Here is an 18,222-nt window from a genome sequence, read left to right on the forward strand (position 1 = left end):
AATATTTAAGAACTTTCTAGACTCATTCCTGGACTATACCATAATAAAATCGACTATTCTTATATATATATATATATATATATATATATATATATATATATATATATATATATATATATATATATATATTTTGGTATTCTTTCTCTCCCTCATACTTATTCTTTTTGAAGAGTAAACAAAAGTGTACTCGCATTACTAGATTTACATCCTCAACATATTTCCAACCTTTGTAATTGATCATTCCTAATAATGTATAATAATAGGGTCATGGAAAACATTCCTACCCCTATACACTACCAAAAATCGTATCAATCTCTTGTTTTTTTTTATAAATTTTATAAGGGGAGTGATAAGTAGGTTTTTTAGGCCTACTTATTTATGCTGAATGTGTGAGAGGTTCAGTTCAATTCCCCTACAAACACTAACATGTCGATGCATCTATAGGGGGTGTTAATCCAATCCACTGTTATTGCTAGCAATCAAGACGTGTACAGAAGCAACTAACTCAAGCCAGATTATAATGATGGTGAGTTTCTAGTAACAATCCTAGGTCAAGATTCAAATAAGTAAAAATGAGAACTTAAGAGCCCTACTCGATCATTGGGTCGAGTAGAACCAACAGGTGACGAATTTAAGTAACTAAAATACAATCAACAGGGGATACAAATAACAGGTAAATAAAAGTGCAATCAACAGGGGATACAAATAAATATAATAGAAATCCTAAGGATGGATTCATTGGTAAGGGCAACTCTAGGGTTCATCAGATGGCTAATAGGTGAAAGGTAGATACCCTTGACGATAGATTCAAAAAATGGGTCAATTTACTGTCGTGACAGAGACCCCCATAACTCTACCACTTCCTAATCTCAATTGTCGTTGATGAAACATAGCAGAGCAGAGTTTAAGAAACAATATACTAAAGCCAATAAGCAGACAAGCCAATGTCTTGGTCGAGTCTACAAATCTCTGGAATTCGTAGATCAGACATCCATTTGAATGTCATTTGGACGCTGGACGTCTATGATCGAATCTCCACATTAGCCAGCGAAAACCGCATAGGGGCCAAGCGAATCCAGAAGGGTTCTAACCTAATCTCCACATTGACTCCATCATGGTCTATGAAATAAAACTGAATCACTTAAACAAAACATCAAAAATAACAAAAAAAATAGAAAGTTAAATACATTGATAGACATGGGACTTCCTCCCAAGTGAGCTTGTTTTAAGTCACTAAGCTTGACTCTTACAGAGTTTAGTCAGAAAAAAGGTTGAAGAGAGGAACAGAGAAGTCCTCATCTTAAGTTGTTGAATTTTTAGTGCTTGAATCAAACTCTGCATCCTCTCTTGATATATGGTAGGATGAGTACTTATTTGATTTTTCTTCAAAGTAAGCTTCTTTCTGATCAGCAGAGTAATCTTCTTCTTCTGAACCAGGTTCCTTTGACCAATCCTCAAATTCAAAACTGGGGTAGCCTTTAACCATTTCTTGAAGTTCCAAGATTGCATGGTTCAGTCCTTCCATCTTGTAAGTTAGCTCCCCAATGGTATTCTCTTGAGCTTTGTATCCAACCCAGAGCTCCAGGAGTTCTTCAGTAACAGAATCAAGAATAAAGTGTTCTTCTTCAACAGAAGGGTTGGTGGTTGGTTTAGGTACTCCTGGAGCATAAGTCGGAATAGGGATTTCCTCCTCACTCAACAACTTGCTCTCTAGGCTTCGTTCCTCTAAGTAAACTCCTTTCTGATCTTCTGTTGCAACCCATTCTGTTGTGAAATCTTCGTCCTCCTTGATAGCTAGTGCAGTTTCCATCTTCTCTGGGTCAATACCATTTGAAAATTTATTAACTCTTTTTTCAAACATCCATAGTTGATCTTTCAGCTTCATCACCCTTGAAGATAATCCCTTTATGACTCTGCTTTGCCATTTAAATTTTTTCTCATCTCATACCAGTCATCTTCTGTACGATCTTCAGTCTGAGCTAGCCTTTCTGTTGCTCTCCTCTTGTGGTCAAAAGTTCTCTTCAGCTTGCTAAGTTGAGAAGTATAGTTAACTCTTGGTGGGGTTCCAGCTTCTACTTCTTCATCAACATCCATGTTCTGAATTCCAAAATTCTGAACTCCTGTTGTTGATTTCCCTGAAGCTTCTTTGATATCAAACTTCATCTTGATGCCTTTTTCAAGGTTTTGATTAATTTTTCCATTCTTGACATCTATGACTGCTCCAGCTGATGCTAAGAATGGTCTCCCTAGGATCAGGGGATCCTTGCCTTCTTCATCTACGTCCAATACCATAAAATCTGTAGGTATCTCAACATTTTTAATCTTGACAAGCAGATTTTCTATTAGACCATGTGGATGTGCAACATAACCATCAGGTAAAAGTAAAGCTAAGTTGCAGAACTTGTATTCCATGATCCCTAGCCTTTTAGCTGTAGAGAGAGGCATAAGGTTAACAGATGCACCCAATCACAAAGGCACGTATTGAATGTCAATGGTCCTAGAGAGCATGGCAGAGTGAATGAACCGGGATCATCAAGCTTTTCTTGGATGACTTTCTTCTTGTATGTTTCTTGGGTGGAGGCACTGCTAATCATCTCTTGATTCTGGTCCTTCTTGAGTTTTTCAATTTTGAACTTTTTCCAGAATGGTGAGTATTCAGCAAAGGTGTGTGCTCTATAGTCCGGATGAATTGTTGGGTGGCAGGTGCAGCAATTTGAGTTGAATCCCCCCTTCTTGAATCATAATGTCCTCAGTATTGAGAGTCTAATGACTTGATGGAGACTCATCTTCATGGTGGATAGTGATAGCATTAGCAGTAGCATAGTCCTTAGGATTCTGGACTGCTTTCCCTGGAAGTTGTTGAGGGTGCTTCGGAGCAGAGGTTGATGCAAATTGACTCTCCACATACTTGATTTTTGAGTTCAAAGCTTCGAATTTGACATTTAAATCATTGTAAGAACAATCGATCTTGTTGTGTAATTCAGCTATCTTCTTGTCAAAAGCCATAGCTCCAGTAGCTTGTCCTTGAATGATCTGTTGAATGAGTTGCTTAATGTCAGGATCTTGAGTTGCTGGGGCTTGTTGTGGTTGTTGAGTGAACCCTGGTGGGGGATTCTGCTGTTGGTATCGTCCATTAAACTGTTGTTTAGGGACATAACCTTGGTTGTACTGAACAAAAGGCTTGGACTGATTCTGTTGAGGTGGATACACTTGATCTTGGGGGTTAGCTACATTAGTGCTTCTGTAGGAGAGGTTTGGGTTGGGCTTGTAGTTGTTGTGCCCCTTGTTTAACCCTCCTTGGTTCTGGATGTAGCACAGCTCTTCAGTTTGATCATTCCTGCATTCTTGCATTTGGAAATGCTCTTCATCAGTGATGTAGTGTATCTGCTTCTGCTGAGCCATCAACAGCTTGTCGAGCTTTTCATTCAGAGCCTTGATATCTTTGCTCTGTTTATCCTCACTACCTCCAGTTCCTCTCACTGAGCGATCATAGTCTTCATTGTAGCACCCATCAGATTGTGCTAGATTTTCGACTAACCCCCAGCCTTCTACTACATCCTTGTTCAGGAAGTTTCCATTGGAGGCGGTGTCGAGAAGCATTCTGATCTTTGGTAAAGCTCCTCTGTAGAGTGTGCTCAATAATGAAGCATTCTTGAAACCATGATGGGGCACCGAGTGGTGTAACTTTAAAACCTTTCCAAAGCTTCATAGAAAGTTTCATTGTTTTTTGTGTGAAGCCTGAGATCTCGTTCCTCAATCTGGGTGTTCGAGCATTAGAGAAGAACTTGGTAAGAAAAGCTTTCTTACAATCGTCCCATGAGTTGATGGAGTCTGGGGGTAGAGTCTTTTTCCAGTGGTGTGCCTTGTCTCCCAAAGAGAAAGGAAATAGTCTGATCTTAAACATATCTTCAGTGACACCATTGATCTTGGTAAGGCCACATAGCCTATCCAAGCTGTCAAGATAGTCCAGGGATCTTACATAGGTAGACCATGAAACTTGTTTCCTTGGATCATTGAGATGAGACCACTCTTGATCTCAAAATTGTTGTTCTGAACTGGTGGAGGCTCTATCCCTTGTCTTTGGTGATGAATCCTTGGGGCATCACCAGCACCAATGTTTCTTGGTTGATCAATATTAGGTGGGTCTTGAACGTCAACTGGTTTGTTCTGTTGATCCATAGCAGCTGGTCTTTGCTGATCACAGGCTGAATGGTAGTAGGTTTGCAGCCACGAGCTATTCTATCTATTAACTCACGAGCTATTGGTTTCTTGTAACTCACGAGCTATTCTATCTATTCTGTCTCTGAATGGTAGTAGGTTTGCAGAACCTTTGGATCGAGTTTGCATGCACAAAGATTAGTACCTATACCATAAAAACAAGTAGACGAAAAGATGAGTTAGTAACTTGATAAATGGAAAAGAACTTGATCTTAAAAGTTTCTGATATCTTGAATGTAACAATGCAAAAAGGAATTGGCAACGGCGCCAAATTGATAAGTAGGTTTTTTAGGCCTACTTATTTATGCGGAATGTGTGAGAGGTTCAGTTCCATTCCCCTACAAACACTAACATGTCGATGCAGCTATAGGGGATGTCGATGTAGCTTTAGGGGATGTCAATCCAGTCCACTGTTATTGCTAGCAATCAAGACGTGTACAGAAGCAACTAAGTCAAGCCAGATTATAATGATGGTGGGTTTCTAGTAACAATCCTAGGTCAGGATTCAAACAAGTAAAAATGAGAATTTAAGAGCCCTACTCGATCATTAGGTCTAGTAAAACCAACAGGTGACGAATTTAAGTAACTAAAATGCAATCAACAGGGGATACAAATAACAGGTAAATAAAAGTGCAATCAACAGGAGATACAAATAAATATAATAGAAGTCCTAAGGATGAATTCATTGATAAGGGCAACTCTAGGGTTCATCAGATGGCTAATAGGTGAAAGGTAGATACCCTTGACGATAGATTCAAAAACTAGGTCAATCCACTGTCGTGACAGAGACTCCCATAACTCTACCACTTCCTAATCTCAAAAGTCGTTGATAAAACATAGCGGAGCAAGGTTTAAGAAACAATCTACCAAAGCCAATAAGCAGACAAGATAATGTCTTGGTCGAGTCTACAAAACTCTGGAATTCGTAGATCATACATCCATTTGAACCTCTTTTGGACGCTGGACATATATGATCGAATCTCCACATTAGCTAGCGAAAACCGCATAGGGGCCAAGCGAATCCAGAAGGGTTTTAACCTAATCTTAACCACCTGGCTAACCTAGAGATTACCCTAATCTAATCCATCATTAAGAACCCTAATCACTACTCAAGCAACATTCTCAAAAACACGAACCCATAAATTACTGAAATCATATCAAAATGTAGATCTAAACAAGCTAAACAACTTTACTTAAACAACTAAATGCAAAAATGAAATAGATTAAGAGTAATTAAGTTTTGAAGATTCATAAACACAAAGAAAAACTAAAGGATAAAAGCTGGATCCTAAGGACAAACCCCAAAGTGATCTATTTATACTAAAATGTTGAAAACCCTAGATTCACTAGAGGACTAGAGACTTGAGGCGGTTTGGGCAAATGCTCGATCTTGGGGATCGAGTAATGAGGGTGCTGCAAAGTCGGCGCCTTTGTGTCTATGCTCTGAGTGATCAATTTGATCGAGTAGATGCTTCTTCCTCTCCTATCCGTATGCTCAAATGTCTGGTTGAGTGGGGAATGAGGAGGATCCGAAGACGCTTTGATAGATCAACAATTCTTGTAGAGTTGGTCACCCTTGGTCGAGTAAATGGGTCGAGTAGAGGATCGAGTAGGAGGGGCGAATAGATCAATCTGCTGCTTCATCTGAAGCTGCCTTGATCGAGTAAGAGGGTCGAGTACACTGCAGCCTCCTCTATAGCTGCCAGGATCGAGTAAAGAGGTCGAGTGAATTGATGTCTCTTATGTAGTTGCCTGGATCGAGTAGAGACCTTTTTAGCTCCTTCTGCACCTGAAAACACACCAAAACATGCAATGCGTATGCAAGATGATCATAGATGCCTAAGTATGTAAAATAAGCTAAAATGGTGCAAAATGATATGATACAAAAAATGCACAGCTAAATGATGATAAAAATATGCCTAAAATGAGTAAAATACAGTGTTATTAGGGAGACGAGTACTTTTCTTTTTTACATTGGTCGAAGTATCAGGTATGAACAAGGAGTCAAGTCCTACGAACACTAACTGTTTTGAAGAGGTAAAAGGAAGAGCAGTGAGATTGGCTCTAGCCTTTTGGATTATGTTGGAAAACTGGATGTCCTTAATTTTATCAGTTTGCCTTCTGGATTTTTCATTAGTCGGACTAAATCGAATTTGTAGTACTTAATCAATCCAGACAATAAACTCGAAAGAAAGATCATAATTTGAGACAAAAGTTTTGACTCAATAAAACAACTCTCTAATAAAAACAACACAACCAACTCTTAAGAAAAGAAAAAATGAAGTTAGTAACTGACTCACCAGACTTAGATAACACTGTCCCCTGAGCTATCAAGCTAGAGAAATCAAAAGAAAAATAGTCAAAAGTGAAAAGTTAGAGAAACGTAATTTGCCACCTTGTTTGTGAAGCGGTGTCGATCGACACTCTAGTCGTTTCTATTGTGCTTTGCTAATTCAGCTCGGCATTGCAGAGCTTAGGTTAGTATTTTCACATGGATCCTCTAGCTGAACTGTTAAATCACTAAAACACACATCAATAGGTCCAAAAAAGCATAAGATGATAAGTGCAACAAGTTTCGAATCAAACAACCAATCGTCTCAAAGGAAAGAAAAACTAAGTCAGAGTACAAAGTAGAGATAGGGAGGATGGCTAATCCTCATGCTTAGAACCAAAAGTAGGTGCTGGAGAGTGACGACAGCGACGAGTAGGATCAACACAACCGCATCAAGAAACTGTAGCTATTGTGTTCCAAATGCTCTTGAAGATGTCAACTACGTACTGTTGAAAGTTCGCTGGCTCCATCGGGATAAGAGCAGGAGTAAGCAGCTGATAAGGTAAGGCTGAAGAAGAGGACCCAAATTGAAGACCCCTAGAAGGATCAACAAACGCATCCTCTATCGGTGTAGGCGCGGATCATGTGGTTGTACCTCTCTATTTCCTAGTGCGTGGTGCAGCTTGCAGTAGTGAAGGTTCAGGATGAAAGCCAAGCTCCTCTGGCTCTCATGTGATATTTGTAAGTGCACGACAGGGTAACTGAATCATATGGCTCCCTGTGCAATCTCTGAAACACCAAACCAAACTGCCCTTAAGCCAGTGAGTACTCTTCAAATAAGCCTCATCCATGGTGGCTCTCTTGGTCACAATCTTCTCCCCCTCAACACTAATGTGAAAATGCTCAAAGATAGGAGTGAGGAGACTACCAATCTGCTCAGTCTTCTTCCATGTGCATGTAAAGGGTTTGGTCTTAAGAGAGACCAAGTGATGCGCGAAAACAGCCCCAAAGTTGACATTGCGGTCCACTTCCTCCATCCTCAAAGTGTCAGGAAAGAAGTCACGAACAACATGATAAAGTAGCAAGAACTTAGAAAGCCTCATCTTCCAATGCTCCATCTTACACAAAAATGTGTTGCTAATCAGTCTAGCCAAATACCTCAGAACATGCTAACAAATCCTTGAATGTACAACATCCTTGGAATCATAAATTCCATTGCCAAATTCGCTCCAAAATATTTGAGCATCTGCAAACTGTCCAGGAAGCGAAACATGAGAAGTATCATTCTCAAAACCATAGATGTCACACAAATCCCTGAGCGGTAAAATTTATCTGATACCACGAATGAAGAAAATAAGGGCTCCTTCCTAAGCATCGCGCACCCTATCATTTACATAGGAAACCCTAACAGAAGCCATAAACTGCCACACTAGCTCAGGATACAAGTCATACTACCTAGTACAAATTGTTCCCAAACCTATATACTCTAGCAATCCTAAAACAGATTTCTCTATCTTCAAGCGACGCATCAAATCAAAATCCGCAAACCGTATAGGTAGGTTATCCACATTCTTCCAAGCATTGTAAAACAATGTATCATAATCATCCCAATCTGGAGAAAAATGACGATTGACAAAGTCACCTTTAGTGAATTCCCGGTTGATATCCTCCTCCCAAACTCGTTGAGAAGCAATCCACTCATTATCCAATTTTGGCCAAAGGTCAAAAGATGGGACCGTGGGCAGCTGCAGAGGGGGAATCCGACGGTGGGGGAGAAGCGCCGGCGGTGGTGGTGCGCGGCCGTGGCTGAGAGGAAGTCAATGATAGTCAATGATCATCCAATCTCTGACCAGCCTCATTGTAGGCTTTCCCATTTTCATCTCTTAAAACTCCTTCCTCATCAAGTCTGATGATTCTGTCAGCCATTGCTAATCTCTGAGTTTTTCGGTTTGTGCGCTCAAGTTTTCCTAAGTCAAGAACAGACAAGTTAATCAGCTCCTTCTGTTGTGTGCTTCTTTTTTGCATAGGCATACACCTGAAACACAGAAAAGAAGAAACCAAGAAATTCGTGAGTAACAAAAGAAAAGTAAAAACTAGACGAAATCTCTAAACTAAACTCAATGGTGATTCCCAAAAACCTTGGCAACGGCGCTAAATTTGATATGGTTCAAATTGCCTTAAAGCTATTCTCTCAAATAAGAGATCGGTTGCAGTATTTAAGGGTTGAATTTCCTCTAAGTTCTTTTGTTCACACAATGAATTAAATGTCAAGATTAAGCTAGAAGAGTGTGAGTAAAAATAAGAGAAAACAAAGTAATCAAATCGCAGATTGAAGGTTGTGAAACAATAAAATAAAGAGTTAGGAGTAGGGTATTCTGAGGAAATTATTAGTTAGTAGATCTAATGGAAACTAGGTTGTTATCGAACCATTCTTAAACTCAAATTCTAATTATGGAATAACCGGTGGCGTTCCGCAAAACTCCCTATGCCTATAGCTAAGAATAACCGGAGAAGCCGAGAGATCTTATACCTAGACATGCATTCTAAACGAGTTCAATTGTTCACCTTAGTCGATAGGCCGATTCTTATTACACACCTATAAATAAGGCTCATCAAATAATAGATCCAACTACAGATACCTATGACGGATATATCTATTGTCTGGATTCAAGTTTTAGTTAATTACTCTAGATCTAGCATTAAAAACAATTAAAGATGAAGAAATTCTACAGATAACCTAGCAAAGGGGGCGATCTAATAAACCATATGAATCCCTAATGAGAAAGCCTAACCCTAACAATCAAACTACTCATACTTGGTGATTGAAACAAGCAACATAGTTGAGTAAGAAAGCATAAACACAACAAATAAGAATAGAGTATGAAAGGATCTCTTCACTGTATTGAAAACTGAATGAATCACTGAAAACAGGGGATGAATAGCTTATGTCTCTCTTTGAAAACTTGATAAAAAGCTTGATAGGTCTAAACAATGACCTCTAAAACTATATATATGACCTAATAAACATTCAAGGACTAATAATGCAAATAGGAGTGTGTTGTTCTTTACAATAAGAAATAGATCATAACTCGTGCTATACATCACGGGCATTAATATTTTGTTTGAATAATATTGAATAGTTAGTTTGAATTACATAAGTTAGAGTATAATGTAAAAGTTATGCCATAATATGTTTCAAATTTATTACTATTCGAATATAATGCTGCTTAGATTGTCTATGAATAAAATTATCATATTTATATTAAATATATCATAAATGTTTTGGCGCAATTTAGAATTATTCTGAGTATTGTGTCTTGGTTTTACATGTAGGCCTAATTGGGTCAAATTAGTGATATATAGGCCCTATAAAACTTGACATGTGTTATTTAATTATTTTGAAATTTAACAAAGAAAAAAGAGAAAACTTTAAAATTGACAGAACATTTAACGAAGAAGACAGACTTCCCTACGATTGCGGCTTCTTACAATCATGTAAGATTGGGCAAAATCTGCAAAGAAGAACCAATTATATGTTGATGGGAGCTAAGATCTATTCATACGATAAATCATCAATATCTTTATTGATTAGGTAGGAGTTGTTTGTACGAAATTGTAAATCGAAGAACATCCTCCATTTCTTCATATCGTGCGAAGCAATGGAATTGAAATTTCTAATATAAGGTAATAAGAAACTGATTTTTTCGTTTATCTGGTTTTGAATTGATTTATTTTGTTGATATATTGATTGGTGATTGAATCGTCATTTTTAGGGAATAAGAGGAATACGATTATGAATCTGAATGAGCAATTATCCAATTGATCTATTGTTATGAGTTTTGGGACGGAAACAAAGATATTAGCGTTTTGATTTGTAATCTGCTATGTTGTCTGATCTATTTTTGATATAAATTTCGAAAGGGAGGCTAGCTTGATGATAGACGGACCAAAAAGGAATATGTAAATCCAAGAAGGGATTGTTGCCACAATGAAGAAAACATCTGAATTTGGTCGCCCTTATACATGAAAGCTAAGTAGTATATTATCTATTGCAGTTTGAGAATCCATTAGCTCTATTTAAATATGAAAAAGCTACTTATATTTTGTAAAAAATAAATGTTTAACTTGTTAAATTTTCAAGTAAGTTAATATATGAACAACTCTAATATGATTACAAATTTATATGCAGGTTTGCAACTACTATAGCTTTTGAATTTCTGTAAATCTATCTAAGAAGGACAAACAAACCTTGAAGTATAAGGCGACATCAACATCTTTATTAATATGTGTATAAAGGTTAGCACTTGATTCCTACAATCTTATATTCTAATGACATGTTGACTACATCATTTGTATATAGTTTTGCAATACTTCAAGTTAGTTATGTTAAGAACAACTCTAATCTGATTACAAATTCATATGCAGGTTAGCGTCTGCCTATAGCTTTTGAATTAGTCTATATCAATCTAAGAAGGACAAACTACCCATGAAGTATCAAGCGACATCAACATCTGTATTAATAAGTATGTAAAGGTTAGCACCTGATCTCCTAAAATCTTATATTCTTAGGACTTGTTGACTGCATCATTTGTTTATTTAGGTAAAATATTCAATCTCATATTCGAGTATTAGACATTTTCAGAGTAATAAAGAAATGAAAAAACCATAAGAGTTTCTTTCGAACTATAACATAGTAAAGAAAATGCAGTTGAGTTTTTTACAACCTCTTATTCCATTTAACACGTCCTGACAATCCTTGAGCATCTTTATTCCTTGATTTGATGCAACTAAACCAGTAGAACATAAAATTTGTAAAATAACTTAACTTCATCAATGCCAAATATTACTTTTAGTGTAATCCTATTAAAAACTGAAAACGTTGGTGATTTCTTAACTTATTAATCCGGTTGAATAGGAATCCCATCAGATTCTTTCCATGATTCTCTTAGTGTAGGTTTTGAAACACTTCTTTAGAAACAACATTTATTGTTTTTCTGCGGTTTACCTTTCTTGTCTGTTATAATAATCTTCAAAAGTGATATAAGTGGAAGATTAATAATCGTATACATATTATAGTCATTAAAATGGTGGCTATAAAAAACTTCATACTTTTTTTTTGTATGTCACTCTAGAGATTGTCACGTATAGTTGCTCATGTGAAAACACAGGCCTAGGTAAATAAAGTCCAACAGAGTCTAGTATCCGACCTTGACTCTTGTTTAGTCATGGCAAAAGCTACAGATAGAGGAAATTGCCTACGCCTCATTTTGAAAGGTAATCTCGTATCTGATGGTGTGATGAGCATAGGAATCAAAACAATCTTACCAACTCTATTACCTGTAATAAATCTAGCTTGAATTACAATATCTGCCATTTATGTGACATGTAATTTCGTCCCAACGCATAAACCTTTATTAGGATCCATGTTTCTTAGCAACATGACTAGACAACCAACTTTCAAACGCAAGCAATGGTTTGGAAACCAAGAAACTTTAACAATGTTTAAAATCAGCTGAACAAGCAGCATTATTCGTAGATCTTGTGTCAGCAATGTCTATACTATCTTAGCTTAGGTAGATTCTTTCTTCACCTACAAACAAAATGCAAATAAATATAATTTTAGCATAAAGCTGTTTTGAGATTAATTAATTTCGGCGAAACAACAATAGTGTATTCTTAAAGTTCACTAACCTTCTAACATACTCATCATATGCTCGTTTATGGAGTTAACATCCTCATTAGTAGGCAAAGATTTGCTCTTCCTTAAAAGAATTTTGGGTCTTTCTCCTCCATAAAAGTATTTCCATAATTCTTTTAGAGAGAGTTGAATAAACTACATATACGTAGAAATATAAGTTGAAATGAGAAAGTAGAGATCTTTCACATTTATGTTGATTACTTTTAAGGTAATATTTTGAAAACATTAAACGTACAGTAGACTAAAGATATATTGAATAACAAATATTTTTTTTTAAGTTTTTTAAATGACTCAAAATTGGACGGTAGAGATGAATCTCACGACTATCATTCTTCTTGTAAACAACAACCTATCATCTTATTTCCTTTAAATAGAGGGTTATATTTACGCTCTTCTTCACGCTCAAGTATTACATTACTCATTATAGTTTTGCTAATTCAACCACTTCCCATTATTTTTCTCTAAATTCGCTCCTTCTCTCCTGCTTCCTGTTTTCTCATCTCCTTCAATCCTTGTTTTTTTTATAGAATTATAGATCTCATTTCTCAGTTTGTTAATGAAAGTACATGTTCATTTGATTTGCTGTTTCACTCATTATCAATTTTGAAATAACAAATCAAATCAGCACGTACCTTAACAAATCGAGAAATAAGATCTTGAATTTTACAAAGAACAAGGACTGGAGAAAGAGAGAACACAAGAAACATGAGACAGAAAAAGAATTAAGAAGAAAATTACAAACGGAAAACGGTTGAAGTAGCAAACTATAATGGTTTATGTGATATTTGAGAGTGAAGAAGGGAGTAAAGATAAATCCTCTATTTTTAGGCAATTAGGATATATGATGTGTTGTTGTTTACAAGAAGAATGATAGATTCATCTATACCATCCAATTTTGAGTCATTTAAAAATCTTAGATTTTTTTCCTTACCATTCAATGTAACATTGACTACCAATTAATGTTGTCATATTTTTGCCTGAAAAAATAATTAACATAAATGTAAAATATCTTTACTTTCCTATTTTAATTATTATTGTTTATTCACACTATCTTTAAAAGGTTATATACACCCAAAATTACCCATGAATATTGTATTACATCCTATGACTTATTTTTTAAAAAAGTATTAAGTAATAAGTTTGTCATTTTAAAAAACATATACATATAGGGGTGTCAAAATGGGTAACCTAACTCAACTAAACTCATTATCCAATGAGTTTAGAGTTAAATGAGTTGGGTCAACCAATGAACTCATTTATTTTGATTGGTTGAATGGTTAAAAGAGTTTACCATTTAAGTAATGATTTAATTAATAATTACTATAAAACAATAGTTAATAATTTTTATTATCATCAATTCATCATCGATTCGGGGGGATGTAGTGAATTAAAATTGAAGACGAATGAGACGGAGGAGGTGAGTGGGCTATGGTCGCTGCTAGATGAATTGTGGATTGCCAGGCTTACGTGTCGATATTGGACATGGTGGCCTTAGCCATGGTCTGTAGGAGACACCAGTTTGTGGTAGACTCCCATATGGTCAGGACATTGAAATTTTGGATGGGTAACGTCGAGCCATGTTTGTACGTATATATGCAGATGCATCAAAATCCAAGCCCATGGTGGTTCGTCCACCACCCCCATGCAACGTCTGCTCAAACCGGTCCAATCGAGCTTGTGTCCTTTCCTTGAATCAGGATTATGTTTCGTGAGGTAGGATTGCGGAATCTACATTATTTGTGGACTCATGAACGGCAAACCCACATCGGAAGTCCTTTATTCGACTGTATACAACACACAATGCACCGCCTTACCCCCATGAAGATGGCTTGAAGCCGAGCATCGACAAGCTTGGTAGACGGCAAGAAGATATACGTGTTTGGAAGGTACTGGGAATGTTGTTGCTGATTCCTCAAACTGTGTAGAGGTTTTTGATATGAAACCCGAACTTGGGACTTGTTGTCTGTGTTAACGCCCAAGATGCCCCACAAAATCCAACATGATGTGGTGGTACATAACGACACGTATGTTCACGCGGTGGATGAGGATGGTCAAATCTTTTTCTTCTCAACAAGTTGTTGTTTCTTTGTGACAACCGGATCAAAAGAGTTTTATTTGAGGCATTATTCTGCCAAGATATCGGCGGGAAAATACTGTGGCGTTTTCCAGAGGAGACTGTTTGGAAGGAATTCAAGGGTTTGAAAGAGCCGTAGAAGCAACACTCTGAATGGGATTATTGGTGGTGGTTCTTTTGATATCATTAAACTTTGCGCCTTCTTTGTTGAGAGGCTGGCCATCTTCTGGAAGCCCACCAGCCTGATGCATTTTGGAGATTTGGTATGCCAAGCTTTCCCTGACCAGACGCCATGGACTCGAGGGATGGGGTGAGGTTTCAGTGAACATTGAGCGGTTAGGTTGTTTTTATTGTTATATAGTGGTGGCGGTCTTAACTTGTTATATGCTGATTTTATCTATGCCTGAATCATTCATTGTTTTTATTTTTTATATCTTGTCTTTTCTACTAGTGTGAAATTTTTACCCTTTTCTAGTACTCTGGAATCTTTAAAATATTTTTCTCATTGAACACATAATAGATTTCAACATGCAACTTATCCAAGTACTCTTTATTTCATAATCTTGAATACATCAACAAGCAAAGTACTCAATGTGAGATACAGAAACTTTGTTCACATCCGTCAGACTGTCACTCCCAAACATAGTCTCATGTCAACTAGTTTCCACTCACCATTTGCATAACCTTCTTATCAAGCATTTAATTCTCATCTAAGTTATTGCAAGCATTTAATTCCATCACTATTTGAGTGCACAACAACTACTAAAGAGAAACTAAAACAAGCATTTGAAAGCAAATTTTGTTAAAACAAGTATGAACAAAGAAAGCCTCGATAGAATACACCAAAATCTATTGCTAGTGCTAAAAGGAATCAAAACATTTCTAAGCCAAAAGAAAACAAGAAACTGCTTTCTACTCTAATAATTCTTCAAATGATCATTCGAACTAACTTCTTTTGTGACACATTGACCCAACAAGTGAGATCGGAATATGCCAAAATATTTTGAATAAACTGTTCTAATATGGAATTGTTTCTTAATAGATTGTACGTTTAGTAGTTGATAAAAAAACCAGATTTATTAATATATATTTGCCTGGCTCATACAATGCTAATTGATGGAGAGAAGAAGTCTCAGACAAAATCGAAGTATATGAGAAGCTGCATAGATTATACTCCCTCTATTTATTTTTGTTTGATTTTTTAAAAAATATATTTTTTTCAAAAAGATTGATTATTTAGGTTTTCTATACAACATTTATTAGTTATTATTGATGAATTATAAACCTTAATAAAAATGATTGAATATCATTGGTTTAAAGTTATAGGAAATTGTAAAACACAAAAAAAATAATACATTTGAAATCAACTTTAATATGTTTTCTTAATATGTGTATTTTTCCTAAAAAATCAAACAAAAAGGAACAGATGGAGTAATTTCTAACCCTTTTGATAGAAGAGGAGAACAATGTGTCTGCCACTACCATGTCTTAGCTCGGACACTAATAACCAAGTTTGACCACCAAACGCATATTCACACAGAGTAAGGTTAGTTCAAGAACACTTCAGGGAAGCTGAATTCTGGGAACTCATCTGAAGTAAAATGTAGTATAATGGTCTAATGAATGACAATACGGTGTTGCTAACATGATAGATAGGTTAAACTAAAACAGGCATTGGCTTTTAGTGCATTGGCTTTTAGTTCCTCCAACTTACTCTTTTGATCCAGCCTTGAATGTGTAGTTTCCTAATTCGTCTCTTCTCAAGCTTGTATTTGAAAATCCAAGATTTGAATCCTTTCATCTTCTTCTTCTTCGTTTCCAGTCTACCTTTAAGTGGAGACATTTGATCGAACACCTTTTGTGCAGAACAATATTTGGTTATACTAGTCACTTGTTGAATTCTCTCAACTTGACAAATCATCCATCATAATGTTCTTTTGAATTTTCAATGACATCACCACATGTGCTAAGTTGTCCAACACTAAATTTACAGCCCAAAGTTCCATGCTCTACACAAGTTTAAGAACACCAATCCAAAGCCCACATAAGAGAATACACTAAAATTGTCATGTTGGTTTACGAATGGTTCAATCTCGTGGTTTAGGATTGAAATTGGGTTATGTGGCGAGAAGATGGGTTGTGCTTTCATTTCAAAGCCCAAGCCCAGTTACAGTTGGCTCAAAATAGCTCGATGCAGAGGATAAAACAGAGGAGATTGGCGGACTTGAAGCCGTGTGGAACGAAAGAATACTTGTTACAGATTCAGTATAGTGAGAAGAAGAGTACAAAAAGATTTCAAATGGTTTACGACTGGTTCAGTCTCATGGTTAGTCTTCGGTTTATTACTTTATTTACAGATTTGGTATAGTGAGCTTTAACCGGGAAACATTAGGAACATGTTATTGCTCTCGTTTAGTGAAATCTTTTACCAACAAGAAAAAGAAAATCAGAAAAAGTTGGAAAAAAGGAAATCAGTAAAAGTTGGAAAAATGTATTGTGTTATCCGCATAAAAACAAATTATAATCATACTTTTCGCTTATAAAAAAACATAACCCTACACTTGAGACTTCTCCGCAATTTCTATTTCTCAAAAATCTCTTACGACTACTGCGATCATCTCTCTTTCTCTAATTCCAATTTCTAACGATTGATGCGATCATCTCTCTTTCTCTGAATTTGTTGTCTTGATTCACTCAAATAATGGAAACCAAAGAATCAGTCAACGCCGATCTTGATGTAACGACTATGTCTCTTCCTCCATCTTCAGGCTTCTTAAACGAGTTGTTAATCATTTGACCTAGAGAAGTCGAGGAAATTATCACAGACGAAAACGGTCATAATGTAACGAGTCTTGGATCTTACCCGGATACTCCTCCTTCCAACCCATTTATTTTTCTCAAATTCCAACACTTCAAAGCAAACTAAATCTATGACCTTTTCCATCCTCATCTCCATGATTATGTCTTGTCCAAACAAATATCTGACCGGATTGTTGTTAAAGCACAACAGCTAAGAAGTCATCAAAGTTCTGATCACTTGCCCTTATTCCTGGGAGTCTCTGTCATATTACACGCAAGGTCTACAAAGTCGTGTCTTGCAACTGTGCTCCATCGACAACAGATTTGGTGGACAAAGAGACAGAAGAAGATGAAATCGAGACTTGTGCGATTTGTTTGGAGGACATGTTGGAGTCGGGATTCGATGCTAAACAAATCTACCGTATGTATAATTGTTGGCATATGTTTCATGAAGGATGTGTAATGGAGCGGTTGAATCGACAAAAGAACTCATGCCCTCTCTCTCGCCAACCTGTTTACCAATAACAAGAGTCTAATTAGGGTTTCAAAACTTGTTTTGTTTTGCAGTTGTATTTGATTGTAATTAGGGTTTCGATTTGTGTTTTTTTTTGTGTAGTTGTAGACTTGTAATCTGAAAAATGAAATTTTTTGTTAATAACGAAACATAAAAAACAAATAAATTAGACTAAGCAAAATCAAAATAATATTAAATAAATTATATAAAATTAGGAAGAAGAAAATGGATGTCTTGTTGAAAGAAATAGATGATCTTATATAATAAGAGAGGATGACAATTAGGTTAAAATTTTGAAATCTTCTTTTAAACTTTGAGAGCAATCCTAAAACAATTAAATGAAATTTTTTAAAAATTTTAAATATAAATTTATAAAATATGCTTGTTTTAAGCGATTATAATATCACATTTAGGAAGTATAATAACAGATTTGATATCATATTTGAATACTTAATCAATCATCAATCATATTAAATACACGTAATTATAAATTTGTGGAATATGCTTGTTTTAATCGATTATAATATCAAATTTAGGAAGTATAATCAGAGTTTTGCTATCATATTTGAATACTCAATGAATCATATTTAATACACGTAAATAGATCAAATTAAATAAGATCCATAAATAATTTTGTATATTTATAT

At 36.0% G+C, this 18,222-nt stretch overlaps 1 protein-coding gene, 2 long non-coding RNA genes, 1 other non-coding gene and 3 pseudogenes across 8 annotated transcripts; 3 read left to right on the forward strand and 4 right to left on the reverse strand.

Moving 5' to 3' along the window:
• Positions 1 to 1,187: 1,187 nt before the first annotated feature.
• AT2G11840 lies at positions 1,188 to 4,347 on the reverse strand (annotated as a pseudogene; the record flags this gene model as incomplete). The annotated part of the gene is made up of 1 exon: positions 1,188 to 4,347.
• Positions 4,348 to 9,955: 5,608 nt separating this feature from the next.
• AT2G00540 lies at positions 9,956 to 10,526 on the forward strand. Its single transcript, NR_143633.1, has 2 exons — positions 9,956 to 10,174; positions 10,412 to 10,526. It is a non-coding gene; the product is annotated as an uncharacterized misc_RNA (transcript).
• Positions 10,527 to 10,702: 176 nt separating this feature from the next.
• On the forward strand, positions 10,703 to 14,772 carry AT2G11851 (uncharacterized protein; the record flags this gene model as incomplete). Of its 2 annotated transcripts, none has more annotated exons than NM_001335377.1 (3): positions 10,703 to 10,786; positions 10,916 to 11,023; positions 13,572 to 14,772. In NM_001335377.1, exon 3 carries the CDS (start codon positions 14,169 to 14,171, stop codon positions 14,388 to 14,390), a length of 222 nt encoding a protein of 73 aa, NP_001318212.1. In that variant the 5' UTR covers positions 10,703 to 10,786; positions 10,916 to 11,023; positions 13,572 to 14,168. The 2 variants fall into 2 exon arrangements, with proteins under 2 accessions (NP_001318212.1, NP_001118302.1); NM_001124830.2 differs by having other exon boundaries at positions 10,724 to 10,787; positions 13,572 to 14,390.
• Positions 11,439 to 12,285, reverse strand: AT2G11850 (annotated as a pseudogene; the record flags this gene model as incomplete). The annotated part of the gene is made up of 1 exon: positions 11,439 to 12,285.
• AT2G11852 lies at positions 13,953 to 14,649 on the reverse strand. Its single transcript, NR_140628.1, has one exon. It is a non-coding gene; the product is annotated as an other RNA (long non-coding RNA).
• Positions 14,773 to 15,890: 1,118 nt separating the features above from the next.
• Positions 15,891 to 16,271, reverse strand: AT2G11870 (annotated as a pseudogene). The gene has a single exon.
• A 604-nt stretch (positions 16,272 to 16,875) lies between these two features.
• Positions 16,876 to 17,377, forward strand: AT2G05625. Its single transcript, NR_140094.1, has 2 exons — positions 16,876 to 17,000; positions 17,276 to 17,377. It is a non-coding gene; the product is annotated as an other RNA (long non-coding RNA).
• Positions 17,378 to 18,222: the final 845 nt, after the last annotated feature.

Source organism: Arabidopsis thaliana, chromosome 2 (assembly GCF_000001735.4).
Source record: "Arabidopsis thaliana chromosome 2, partial sequence".
Lineage (NCBI taxonomy): Eukaryota > Viridiplantae > Streptophyta > Magnoliopsida > Brassicales > Brassicaceae > Arabidopsis > Arabidopsis thaliana.